The 13,703-nt window shown below is 41.8% G+C and overlaps 1 protein-coding gene across 3 annotated transcripts; it reads right to left on the reverse strand.

Moving 5' to 3' along the window:
- Positions 1 to 750: 750 nt before the first annotated feature.
- LOC143485715 (histone lysine acetyltransferase CREBBP-like) lies at positions 751 to 6,896 on the reverse strand. Of its 3 annotated transcripts, none has more exons than XM_076985256.1 (2): positions 6,655 to 6,896; positions 751 to 4,505 (listed from the first exon to the last, which is right to left on the reverse strand). In XM_076985256.1, exon 2 carries the CDS (start codon positions 4,494 to 4,496, stop codon positions 3,951 to 3,953), a length of 546 nt encoding a protein of 181 aa, XP_076841371.1. In that variant the 5' UTR covers positions 4,497 to 4,505; positions 6,655 to 6,896; the 3' UTR covers positions 751 to 3,950. The 3 variants fall into 3 exon arrangements, with proteins under 3 accessions (XP_076841371.1, XP_076841370.1, XP_076841369.1); XM_076985255.1 differs by lacking the exon at positions 6,655 to 6,896 and adding an exon at positions 5,994 to 6,552; XM_076985254.1 differs by lacking the exon at positions 6,655 to 6,896 and adding an exon at positions 5,085 to 5,218.
- Between the last annotated feature and the right edge of the window lie 6,807 nt (positions 6,897 to 13,703).

The raw sequence follows: 13,703 nt of genomic DNA on the forward strand, positions 1-13,703 counted from the left end.
ATGATGAGATCATATTTTAAGTAAACGAATGTCGATTAAATATTTCACGAGTTGATGTGTTTTTAGGATGCTTTTTCAACTTTTCATTTTGATTACCTGTAATGATATTATAAATACTGCAGGGGTCACTATTGAGTGACCAACACAGTGTCAATACTGTGTCAACACAGTTTGTGTAGTGTGTCGATACACTCCTTGAGGTATCATCTTCCCATCACTAGTTAGTAGCACAACGAACCTGGCGACACACATAAAAAGACGGCACGGTGTGGACATCTCTGCGGCCGCTACCCCTTCGTAAGTCTAGCAGACAGTAGTGTTGCAGATCATAATTTTCACTATGTTTTAAAAACTGTTCATCTTATGTTTTAAACGTTTTGTATAAATATAGATGGAGAAAATAACTGAATAATTCACTTGAATAAATTAATGCTCTGTCTGAATATACTGAATTATGCATTTTTTATTATGTATTGGTTTTGCTCCATTGAAAACAACCAGGGGTGAGTTTCCCGAAACATTCTTAGCGCCAGAGGCGGTCTTTGCATAGAGGCGTGGCTAGGCAATTGCCTTGGGCCCCTCCCACTGCAGCCCACTGTAGGGGCCCCCTGACTAGCTAACTTATTTCTCGCATATTAATGTTGATGGGCCCCTAGCTAAATTCGCCTTGAGCCCCCAAATTGCTAAGTCCGCCACTGCTTAGCGCTAAGTACTTCTTAACCTCATACGTTTCATACGAGGTTACGAAGCGCTACGAACGTTTCGGGAAACCCACCCCAGATGCATACATCCCATAAATTGTTAGAGAGTAAAGTAGAATTGTGCTATTGAGTTAAGAAAACTGATGGGTTAGGCCAATACATCCTCAAACCTCAACTAACTGTATCGAATGATCATTTATCAAACCGAATCCTCATATAATAAGTCATATTGTTATCAAATCATTTTGAATTGCATCATATCGTGAACAGGAGTGATTTGTATCGCAAACAAGGGGTTTCAGAGTATCGCAGTTATATCGTTTCGGTGACAGTGTATCGAGATGTGTATCGAATCTACCTTAGTGGTGAAGATATACATCCTTATTGCTGACAGTATAGCCTACCCTGTTTTTGTTCATTTCCTGAGTCTTCATGGTCTGACTTGGTTTATCATTCACTCTTCTGTTTTGGCTTTGCCCTTATGTACCTTTGTACTGTTTTGTGAGAAGACCGACCTGGGTATTCAAAACGATTAATGCGCAGTTTTGTGGTGTTTCCTTGGCATACGCCGAGGAATTCTACAACTTCGCAGGTTTGTCTTTAACAAGGACAAGGAATAAATGAAGCAAAGGAGAAGCAATATATAATGAAATTCATTCCATTCATTTTTTATGGATTTCCTAGAGTCATTGGCTGCATTGATGGAACCCACATATGCTACCTATTATAGCACCATTAGAACATGAAGGCGATTACATAAACAGAAAATCCATCCATAGCATTAATGTACAGGTACTAACCTTTATAACCCTTAATGAATAATGTAATTATCTTTAATGGTAACAAAAATAACGTGGCTGTTGTAACTGACTGTTCTCCTTCCCATAGGGATGTGCCGATCCAGCTTTTTGAACTTCCGATACCAATATCGGCCGATACCGATACCGGCCTGTATTAAAGTTTAAAGTTAATGTATTAAGGCAATTCTGAAGGCAAAAGTGGGTCCAACCCGCTTCTAGCAAGGCATACCTAGTAAAGTGGCCAGTGATGCGTGTATAATTGGTCAGACTGTGTCAATGGAGTGTATAAACAAAAGCATCATTCCACAGTTTATAAACTACAAGGAGGTTACTGTACTGAAACGGTAATGAACCTGCCTTGAACATAACCGGCTGTGTCCTGAGAAGCTGGTGTCTCTGATATGCTTCCTCCACTGATTCAGAGAATGCAGAAGTCATAGTGAGGTGGATAAGATTGTCTCACTGTGACCCCAGTGAAGGGGGAAAAAAAAGAAATATTAAGAATATTAAGTAAATATTAAGAAATGTTAAGAATAAGATATAGTTATCCCATACCACTTTGTACTATATTCTTATACTTAATTTTTATCTTATGCCATGTGTGTTTCACACCACTCGGATTAGACCTGGAATTAGTAAATGTTCAATTACAAATTATTTTAAAAACCCAATACAGTATTATAAATGTGGAGAACATATAAAATACTATAATCACGTCCTTCAATTTTTTGACATGCTGACTGCCTTTCTCTAGTAGCTGTGGTAGTATTGCATTTGCATATGCAGTCATTAATACTTCAAGCTCCAGTGGTGTGAAATACGATGCTCGACTGATTTTCGCATTTATGTCCATGGCAAATCTTATTTATCTGCGTTCCATTAAGAATGCCTATTATATATACGCATGGACGCACTTCTGTCTGGGTCAACCTACTGAGAGTTGATACCCTGATTACTTTAACTCCGATCAGCCATTTAGGAGCCGAAAACTCTGTCAGATCGGGGTAAGACAACTCAGAGTTCAGGGTTAACTTTGTCTGATTATCTTACCCTGTTTACAAAAAGTCTGCATACTTCTGTGAAGTAACATGTACCAGCCATCACATTACTGAAATCTAATACTAATCACCTAATCGTAACCACAGAAATGAGAAGCTTGTGGTGTTGAATGTTCCTAGCAATGTATTTAGATTAATCTGTTGTTTTATTTATTTTTGAGATGTTTAATTTGTTTGTGAAATTGCAGCCAGCCTCCACTGCATTAAATAAGTGGTAGTTTTTGGATAAGGGATGTTTAATTTTGAATTTTATGATCCATTTGATTTTGACTTTGTGAATTCCATAATTCATCAGAATATCTACAGAACACTCATCTACAATGTCTGGAATTGGTCTAGATAGAGCACACATGTTTCTATGCATAATGGAGCTTTCTGTGATATTGGTATTGCAGTAACAATGAAAAAGCAAATTGTGTAGCCCTGTTGGAAGTTAATGGGCAGCCCTGACTGGAACGACGGGACCAAAAAAGTAAGACAAAGCAGATTTATTAAAATAATAAATGTACTTAATAATAAAGCTTATTATACTGTATCCCAGGATATATCATATAGGGACATTTTTTGGCAATGCTAAACAGTTAAATAAAATAATTGATACATTTACATTAAAAAATGTATTTATTTATGTGTGAAAGCATGAAGAGTGGAGACTTCAAAGTCCCAGGATACCAGAGGTATGATGGACATGGGGCTGTGCCAATGACTATGTAGGGGGTGGTTTATTTTAAAGGCTCTGTGGGGGAGTGCAGGGACGAAGTCACCAAGCTCCATGGCTCCTGCAAAGCTTTGCGTAACGCTGGTGGGGGCTCGCCCGTGATGATAGCAGGTATTGGGGCACGCTCCGCCCCTGTTACGCGTTGGTATGTGAACCCGCATACAACGCGTGTAATGTTGAACCGGGAAAACCCAAATGCCAATCACAAAATAAATCAGTGAACTGAAACCTCGGCCAAAAGGATTGCGGGAAAAGTGCCAAAAGAAAAACCTCTGTGAAAAGGAATTACAAAGGAAACTCGAAAGACAAACTAAAAGATCGCGGAATACTCGTCGCGAGAAAACCAAAACAAATTAAACAAACTGAAGACGCCAGGGGGAGTGGCTGGCTCTCAAACCACAATGGGGAGCAAACAAAAAACCCTTCCCAAAATAACAAACGAAACTGGATAGAGAAATAACAGGGCTGGAAAACTTGACAATGGCCTGAAGTGGCGAAAAGGTGAGCGAACTCCGAAAATGACAGAGAAAACAGCGAACAAGGTAAGTACAAAGAGGTAACATGGAACGCAAAGAGAGGCTGGCAGAAAGCGCGTAGAGACGGCAACAAACAACTCAGCAATGAGACTCTGTAGCTATCCTTCTGAAATAGGAAGGAGAACAGCTGCAGGTCATCATTGCTGATTGCGTGTTTGAGAGCGCGTTCGCGAACTAATGCTGGTCTGCGCGCGAGCGCTGGTCCGCGAACGAGTGCAGGCTCGTGAGCGAGCACTGGCCCGTGAGTCCCCTCCTGTTGCGACAGGAGGCGCGACTCTGGGGTCAGCCCTGACAGCCCCTGCATGGAGGCCATGTGGTGGCGCATCATCTGGGCCTGCTGGAGACAGGTGCTGCTGCTGCCGCTGCCGCTGCCGCTGCTGCTGCTGGTGCAGCTTGTGCTTGATGTTGAGGCAGAAGGGCACGGGGCACTTGTTCTCCTGGCAGTGCTTGGCGTGGTAGCAGCACAGGGCGATCAGCTGCTTGCACACGGAGCAGCCGCCGTTGGTCTTGCGCCTGCAGCGCTTGGTGTGCTGCACCACCCGCTTCATCTTCTGACAGGACGGCTGCGAGCAGTTGGCGTTGCGGCACTGGCAGGCGTGCACCAGCGACTGGATGCAGCGCTGGATGCTCAGGTGTCGGTGCTGGGGGGCGTCAGTGTCGGGCCTCTGTGGCTCCTGGGACATCACGAGTCTCTGTCACGTAAAAACATGTATTCGGATAAATTATGACATTTTAGCGAAAGGAATAACAACTGTCTGGTTTCTTGCTTAGGAAAAAATAAAACAAAAACAAAACAAGCAAACAAACAAAAAAACAAACTTGATCTGTGAAAGAACATTGTTTTCCTATTCAAGGTTATAGTTAATTATGTTCAAATGTAAAAGTGAAAGTATGCCCTCCGTGTTTTAAATAACCACCTTCACAATTTTAGTCATTAAATCTTATTTACAACATTATAATTTTGCTCAGTGGCGCAAAAAGGTGGTATGCAGCGTATGCGACGCATAGGGGCGCTGCACTAGAGGGGGCGCCAAATCGATGCCAGAAAATTATTTGCCGAGTTGGTGGGGGGTGGGGGGTGGAGTGTGGGGGGCGCCGATAGTATGTTTGCATACACCTCAGAAAGTATGGTTGCAACCCTGATTTTGCTATCCTCGAATATTCATCAAAGGTCTACCACAAAACCAAGTTCACAGTAAAAAACTATTACAAAAGATAAACCTGTTACTTCCATTAATAAAAACCATGTGTACATCAAACTGTATTCATACCATTGACCGTATATATAATGGACGGTACGTCACCGTTGGCTCCCATTTTGAGTTTTTTAAGCCACCAAGATGGCCGCACGGACGCTGCCATCTTGAAAATTGGAGCCAGAGCATGCGCATTAGAACCGGTAGGCAGGACAGTATCTCCGCCAGAGACTGTATCTCCGCCCCGACATTCGTTAGGATACGCCCACCAGTATAGACACTTTTGACGTTTTACAAAATAAACAAAGGTAAAAGGTTTTAATACTGCTGTCGAGAGTTTTGCTGTTGAGCGCGTTCACATTTGAGCGTCTGGTATTAGACGTCAACCAACGCAGCTATTAACTATCAATCACCTTATCGCCACACCCCTTTAAATAACGCTTAATAACTTCTATAAAATCTGTTTATCGTAGAGAAAAACACCGGGAGAGATACTAACGCAATGGGGTCTTATAGAATTGACAAAATATAATTGCTCAAAAAACTTATTTTACGTGTAATAAAAATTCAAAGTTTGTCGTCCGGCCCGTTCACTAACATGGGAATGGGCGGGGTTAAAAGTTGTACTGCAGCCAGCCACTAGAGGGCAGCTGACTAACGGAGGCTTCACTTTTTACTCGCGTCGTCCAGTCCACTACAGTCAATGATTCATACCCAAGACTTGAGGACGGCCCAGAGACGGTCTTATTTGAGGTTTTGTATAACGTTCGCGATAGGACGTTTCTAGGCCATAACGGACGTTCCTAGCAGGTCCCCTCGTAGTCCTGGCGGAACGTTCCCAAAGACACATTGACAGGACGTTTGGTGACGTCCGGACGTGGTCCCCCGACAGTTATCATGGTGCGTGCATGAAAGGCAGTCAGCTGATTTCAATTTTTACGTCACTAGAGAAATAAGGGATTTAGCAAGCGGGAATATAAATACCAGAGGCAAATACACGTCCCCGGGACGTTCGCTGTTTGCTGGAGACGTCTGAACTTCTGACCACCTACGCATGCGCGTTAAACCGCGATAACTTGTTCAGTTACCTTGTTGCGTAGCTAACATCCAATTTAAACTAAATACAACAAAGGGTATAAAAATGAGTGCCGTAGCTGGTCCGAGTAAGCCTAAAACCAAAGAAGGGAAATGTGGAGCGGCATTTTCGGACTGTTCAAGCATCATTTCGGGTGAGTCACTTAAGCACAAGAAGTCCTTCCAAGACGTAGAGATGATAAAAGATGCATTTGTTGAAGCCGCTAATTCCTTGTTCTGAGACTTTAAAAACAAATCGGAAAAATTATCTTCAATCAAAGCTCTCCAGCTATCGAGGAATACAGTTACAATTACAAGTATTACTACAATTAGTGATTCTTTAAAATACTTTATTTATCCAAAAAGGAAAAGGAAATAAAGAATACACAATATTTAATAGTAATAATAACTTAAATAATGATAATATAGAACAAATACATTCATTTTGCATTTTTATTGTAGGTAGATCATTTTGACTTGGTCATCAACCTGCTACTTCCGTTAATAAAACGAAACTGTATTGATGTAAAACTACTGCAAAAAAAAAACTTGTAAAAACAGACAGTCTTACCGGTGCAGAAGTTTTTATGAACTTCCAGAAGTTTGTTTCCCTTTTACTAAACTGAGCAGCTACACGAGAAGAGTGATGAGGTAGAGCTGATCAAATATCAGAAGATCTCCAAGATGTCAGCCTTCTCCAAGAGAAGGTGCCTTGATGGTCTGCAGATCCGGGTAAGCTCAAGTTGAGCTGCTCAACAGAGTCTGGCCGTAAATCTCACCTCTCAGGTCATCATCTCTCTGAGACCGATCTCATCCCCGAGACCAGGAAATGACGACTCGCTGTCACGTGATTGCATAAGAAATTAAGCATGGCAGATCGAGATCACTCCTCTGCGTTCGCCCCCTACTACAGAAATAGTGCACTATTGTCAGCTAATGGTAAATAGTACATTTAGTAATTTCTGTGATAGGGAGCAATTTTGAATACAAAGATGGGTTATATTATATATATATATATATAAGCTTGGAGTTTAATTTATTATATATGATATTATGAATTAATAATATTATAATTAATATTTATATATAAATGTGTAGGAATACCAAGTTTAAATAATTCTTGCTTTCACTAATGTGTTTATACCCAGCAAACAGCGAATGTCCCAAGGACGTTCGTGGACGTTATTAGGCCGTAAGGTGAACCAGCAAAAAGTGCTTAGAAAGTGATTTTCGTTCCCATGTCTGGGCACTACTTTTTAAAAGTGTTTTTGAATAGACAATACCCTTGTTGACCTTGAGTTAAAAGTTCTCCGTAAAATATCCTGCAGTTTTTTGTCACAGTGCATAAATGTATATGTCACGCTACAGCCCCGAACCCCTCCCTTCGGGCGTGTGTTAATGTAGTCCATGTGTCTATATGTACGTCCGTGCGTGAGTGTGGCTGGGTGTGTGTGTGTTCACTTGTTTCGTTAGACTAATGTGTTTCACGCGGTGCTTGTTAGGCTACGTGTATATAGTGTGTGTGTTTGTATCATTTGGTGCTCGTCTTTAATGTGACATTCGTTGTGTGTTAGACTGTTTCAGCATGCCGTGAGCGTGTACTGTTCAGTGTGTTTACTGTTGTTTCGATACGCCGTGAGCGTGTCCAGCGTCAAGCCTAATAAACGTAGCCTTTGAACGCACCTCGTCTTTGCATCCTCGACTCCCTCGCGCCCGTTACAGAAAGACGAGCCGTAAGGATGCCAGGATTCCGGCCATCGGGAAAGCGGTCAAGCAAGCATAGGACAAAGAAGGGAAGGCACCAGCGCGCTCCCTCTCCAGGCCTCGGAGAGTGAGGGAGAGCGTATATTCGCCTACCTGCAACTACATGCTCGCGAGGCTGAGGAGGGACTGGCCTATTTCTAATAGAACCTATTTATATTTGTTTAAAAGGTGCTGTAGAATACATTTATCTTGCATTTTACAGTATTCTCTAATTTGTGCATAGAAGGTATGCGACCTTGGTTGGGGTGAAAATTGCCCACATGAGTTTTTTACATGCCCATTTGCAGGTTAAAATGTGTTGGTGGTTCTTGTTATATTTTGAGGTAAGGAACTCTGCAGCAGGATGGCGTTTCTTCTGCAAAAGGTGCAGGGAGTGGACTGCTGAGGACTGGGGTAAAGTCATTTTCTCTGATGAATCCCCTTTCCAATTGTTTGGGACATCTGGGAAACAGCTTGTTCGGAGAAGACGAGGTGAGCGCTACCACCAGTCTTGTCTCATGCCAACTGTATTCTGAAACCATTCATGTGTGGGGTTGCTTCTCAGCCAAGGGAATCGGCTCTCTCACAGTCTTACCTAAAAAGACTTACAGTCTTACCACAGCCATGAATAAAGAATGGTACCAGAATGTCCTCCGACAGCAACTTCTCCCAACCATCCAAGAGCAGTTTGGTGATCAACAATGCCTTTTCCAGCATGATGGAGCACCTTGCCATAAAGCAAAGGTGATAAATAAATGGCTCAGGGAACAAAACATAGAAATTTTGGGTCCATGGCCTGGAAACTCCCCAGATCTTAATCCCATTGAGAACTTGTGGTCAATCATCAAGAGATGGGTGGACAAACAAAAACCTACACATTCTGACAAAATGCAAGCATTGATTGTGCAAGAATGGACTGCTATCAGTCAGGATTTGGTCCTGACTTGAGAGCATGCCACGGAGAATTGCAGAGGTCCTGAAGAAGGGTCAACACTGCAAATATTGACTTGCTGCATTAACTCATTCTAACTGTCAATAAAAGCTTTTGTTACTCATAATATGATTGCAATTATATTTCTGTATGTGATAAAAACATCTGATAAACACACATAAAAACCAGAGGGCAGCAGATCATGTGAAAATATAATATTTGTGTCATTCTCAAAACTTTTGGCCATGACTGTACATACAATATCTTGATATATTATCTTTTATTGAGGAAGAAAAAAACAATACCCCAAGAGTCAGCGAGAGCTGGAGTGGAAGATGACTCACAGGTGGATAACACGGTTACGGACTTTGGAACGGACATGTGTCACGGAACAGCTCCGGACCCTTCCCTGTGGGTGTGCCGTTACGTTGTCTGCGTGTCGTTATGTCCATGTTTGTACTTCCGTGGGCGTGGGTCGTCTGTGAGCGTGTTCGTTTGTTACACCTGTGCCTTGTCTCGAGGTCACGTGGGTCCGTGTAATTCACCTATTTAATGTGCGTTCACGTAGTGTCTTGTGCTCGTCTTTGTCTAAAGTTCATGCCCGTGTAAGCACTAGCGTCAGCGTGCTTGCACCGTTTGTGCTGGGCTTTGCGTTGTGTGGATGAAGTAAATGTTCTGTGTGCACCGTAAGACGCTGGTAGTGTCTCCTTCTTCCTCCGTCACCACAGCGTCACAACATGACTACGAGAAGTGGGTTGAGCATACAGGCAGGCAGGGTGGTAGGGGAAAAGGCGCTGCAGACTTGCGTGTGTGGGTGGCGCAAGGTCACGTCAGTGAGAGGGCTGAGGACTCACCAAGGGAAGATGAAATGCTTGAGTGAAGGAGTGCAGGGTCCCCGCATTGAACAATACCGTGCACAGAATTGTTCGAGTCAGTCGGCTGAAGTCCAGCGGGAGGTTATATACCACAGTCCGCAGGATATCAACATCCTTGTTACTATGGAGGCCAACTCAAGCACAGGAGGTGGAGAGGAGGATAGCAGTGTTGGGCCAGGTGTTAGTGGAAAGCAAAAGGGAAGAGAGAAAGGGCTAAGGCACAGATCGAAGGTTAAATGGCCAGGGGCAGGTGATAAAATGTTGTGGAGGAGCGTTAATGATGATTTGAAAGGGATGTTGGTAGGGTTGAAGGGAACAGCGGAAAGTAAGTTGAACAGGCTAGGTAAAGTTATCTATGATTATGGTGTTGCAAGATTTGGTGTTGTGCAGAAGAAAGGAATGAGTAAGGCTGTTTGTAAATCAAGGAGGCAGGTAGAAATAGGAAAACTTGTCAAAGAGTCAAGGTTATTGAGGAAGCAGTGGAAGCGGGGTGATGAGCAGGAAAGAGGGCATTGAGTTACTGCAAGACGAGTTGAAAAGTAAGTTAGGGAAATTGCGGAGAGCAGAAGCTATGAGGAAAAGAAGGAAGAAGAAAGAGCGCGCTAGAGAGGCATTCTTTAAAGATCCGTTTAGATTTGTTAAAACGTTGTTTAGTCAGGAGAAGTCAGGGAGCCTAAAGGTAGGAAAGAAGGAGCTTGAGGGGCATTTTCAGAAGGTGTACTCAAGGGAGGAAAGGACTAGTGAGTTGGAATTACCAGCAGATATTCCGCCAGTAGGTGACCTACAGTGGAAGATGGATGTTAATCCCCTTAAGTGGAGTGAGGTACAGGATGTAGTGCGGTGCTCAAAAGCAGGTTCAGCACCAGGGCCTAATGGAGTTCCATATAGATTATATAAAAGTGCGCCAGATGAAGTTGTTATGGAGGTTGATGATTATAGTGTGGAAGAAGGGGATAATCCCAAAGGACTGGCAAAAGGCAGGTGGTGTTCTTATTCCGAAAGAGAAGGATTCTGTAGCCATAGAGCAGTTTCGTCCCATAAGCTTACTTAATGTGGAGGGTAAAATATTCTTTAGTGTAGTTGCACGTAGGTTGGCAGCGTTTCTGAAAAAGAATAAGTTAATTGATACATCGGTGCAAAAAGCAGGGATTACAGGTTTTTCAGGGTGTATAGAGCATAGTAGCATGATTTGGCACCAGCTTCAAACAGCAAGAGCAGAGAGAAGAGATCTACATGTGGTATTCTTAGATCTGGCTAATGCTTTTTAGCGCACTTCATTATAAAAAAAAACATTACAAGCACATGTTGAATGAAATTTGACTTTTATTTGTAACATTCTCTAAACGTGAGTTTTCAATGGAAAAAAGTCACAATCCATATCCAATATTAACTATATACTATTAACTTCTGTTTACCCTCCACTGTCTGCAGGCCTTGTTGCATATATTTTGCAATTAGTAAAGCAATATAGGCCTACAATTAAGACAGTAACAAGACCAAAAAGTACGAGAAGGAGTTATAGGCTACTGTGTGTTGTCATTACATGAATGCAGATGGGCATTTTTCAGTTAAAGAAGAAACGGGGAACTTCCCGTTTTTTCTTTCACAAACGAATGTGTTAATTTATGTTGCCTAACAAAACCTATACAACAGAAAACGTTCAGCTTAACACATAGATTTGCAAACTCTACCTTAATTATTTGTATGTGGTCGTCCTCGCGTTATCTATCATTGATTTGGGCTAGAGCGACTAGTTTATCGGGTGACCAGTCGGCTAAAAATGCTTAATAGTTTGGTGTTGTATGAGACATTTTACAGCACAAGAAAATGATTTCACGTTGGGCTTAGAGGGCAAACGGTACGATTTGACTTGATGTGTATGTGACCTGGCTGGTGGGGCACGGGAGAAGAAGTCTATCTGTGACCGTGTGTGCTGTGCTGAAGATGCTTCCTTCCACTCGCTGAACTGAACTGCTGCTGCAGCGCATCTGATGTTTAAGGAAGAGAGAGGTCGGGTGTGTGCGAGGTGGTGGCTCATTTCAGGGCATTGTTTTTAATCGCTCAGGTTTTCAAAAGATCATTTCAAACCGACCTCAGTAAAATGTTAATAATAATATATATATTTTTTAAACCGAAGTTTCAAAAGGGCACTTTTGTTGATAAAGGGCAGAGTTGGTGGTGCTTTAGCACCACCTGAAGTCTATGTGTGCACGCCACTGTGGCAGGGTGCACAATCTCACCATTGGCATTTACAATGGCAATGGAGGTGATTATTAGGGCTTCTAAGTGGGTTGTAGGAGGGGAGAGGTTGCATGATGGCACCCGGCTCCCACCGATTAGGGCATACATGGATGACATGACTACATTAATAACTACTGTTCCATGTACTTGACGGCTATGGGAGAAGTTAAGTGATAATCTTAGGCTGGCTAGGATGAAGGTTAAACCCAGTAAGTCTAGGAGTGTTTCAATTGTGAAAGGGAAGTTGACACAAGAAAAGTATGTGATGGAGGGAGAAGTAATACCGTCTATTCTGAAGAAATCAGTTAAGAGTCTAGGTAGGTGGTACACCGCAGCACTGAATGACAAAGAGCAGGTTGTAGAGTTAAGGAAGGAATTGGGTGAGGTTATTAATAGTATCGATAAGTCCTTTTTGCCAGGTAAATTAAAGTTGTGGTGTTTGCAGTTTGGATTGTTGCCTCATCTAAGGTGGCCACTGACAGTGTATGATATTCCGATGACTGAAGTTGAGAGGCTACACTGTAAAAAAAAAAAAAATCTTAAAAAAACGGTAAACGACTGGCAGCAGCGGCTGCCAAACAAAAACTTTAATTTTAAAGTTAAAAACCCTGATTTAAATTAAATGGAAAAACAATCAATTTACAGAAAAATTCATTAAACATTCTGCAGAGAAATACCGTTATTTTACAGATTTTTCCTGGATTATTATGATTTAGCACTTTTAATAAAGTGACAGAACTAATATTTTTGCAGAGAAATATCGTTATTTTACAACTTTTCCCTGAATTATGACAATTAAGCACTTTCAATAAAGTGACAGTACTAAACGTTTTGCAGAGAAATACCTTTATTTTACAACTTTTCCCTGAATTATTACAATTAAGCACTTTCAATAAAGTGACAGCACTAATAGTTTTGCAGAGAAATACCTTTATTTTACAACCTTTCCCTGAATTAGTACAATTAAGCACTTTCAATAAAGTGACAGCACAAAAAGTTCTGCAGAGAAGTACCATAATTTTACAGATTTTTCCTGTCCATATTCATCATGACTTCCAGGACAAACTCAAATGTGGAATGCAAACTGCAAAGTTATTTTATACAAATGAAAAAGTATATTATACCAATGCTGAGCACCTCAATGTCCTCCATCATCACTTTTAATCATTTAAATCCCCAGGACTGTACTCAGTGTCTTTCTCTATCACCAATATCAGTAGCCTGAACACAACTACAAACACATAACACTGATGTGACATGAAAGATACACTCCTTCTCATTTACATGTAGGGCATTTAGCAGACGCTCTTATCCAGAGCGCCTTACGAAGTGCTTTGCCATCTGTTCACAGAATTAATTCTAAATAGTACATAGATAGGTCAGAATTCAAGATACCCTCGAACCAGAATACTACTAAACTACAGAAATCAATGCAAATACCTAGAAGTACACAAAAACACATGCTGAATATTGCTAAACTACAGAAATTAAAATGGATACCTACAAGAAATGCAAATTCACATAGGTACTATATCATACAACGGAAACAACTATGACAATTGCTAGAGATTTAGTCTGTTCTACAGATGAGTCTTCAGTCTACATTTGAAGACTGATAAGGACTCTGCAGTCTGGACAGTCAATGGAAGCTCATTCCACTATCTCGGAGCCAGGACAGGTCTTGAAGTTTGTTTTCCGTGAGACTTTAAGCATGGCGTTTTAAGCCAAGCCGTACTTGAGGTTCAAAGTACTCAAGGTTTGGATGGGGCTTTGACCATGGCCATCATGTAGGGAGGGGTTGGTCCATTTTTGACTTTGCAAGCAAGCATC

This window comes from Brachyhypopomus gauderio, unplaced genomic scaffold, assembly GCF_052324685.1.
Source record: "Brachyhypopomus gauderio isolate BG-103 unplaced genomic scaffold, BGAUD_0.2 sc37, whole genome shotgun sequence".
In the NCBI taxonomy this organism is placed as follows: Eukaryota; Metazoa; Chordata; class Actinopteri; order Gymnotiformes; family Hypopomidae; genus Brachyhypopomus; species Brachyhypopomus gauderio.

What these genes read in the sequence shown, in the direction of transcription:
- LOC143485715 (XM_076985254.1), bottom strand. Translation starts at nt 5,204, where the DNA reads ATGCGCATGCTCTGGCTCCAATTTTCAAGATGGCAGCGTCCGTGCGGC. An exon ending in CATTATATATACGGTCAATG is followed by an intron (nt 4,506 to 5,084) that starts GTATGAATACAG and finishes TTTACGTGACAG; the next exon opens with AGACTCGTGATGTCCCAGGA.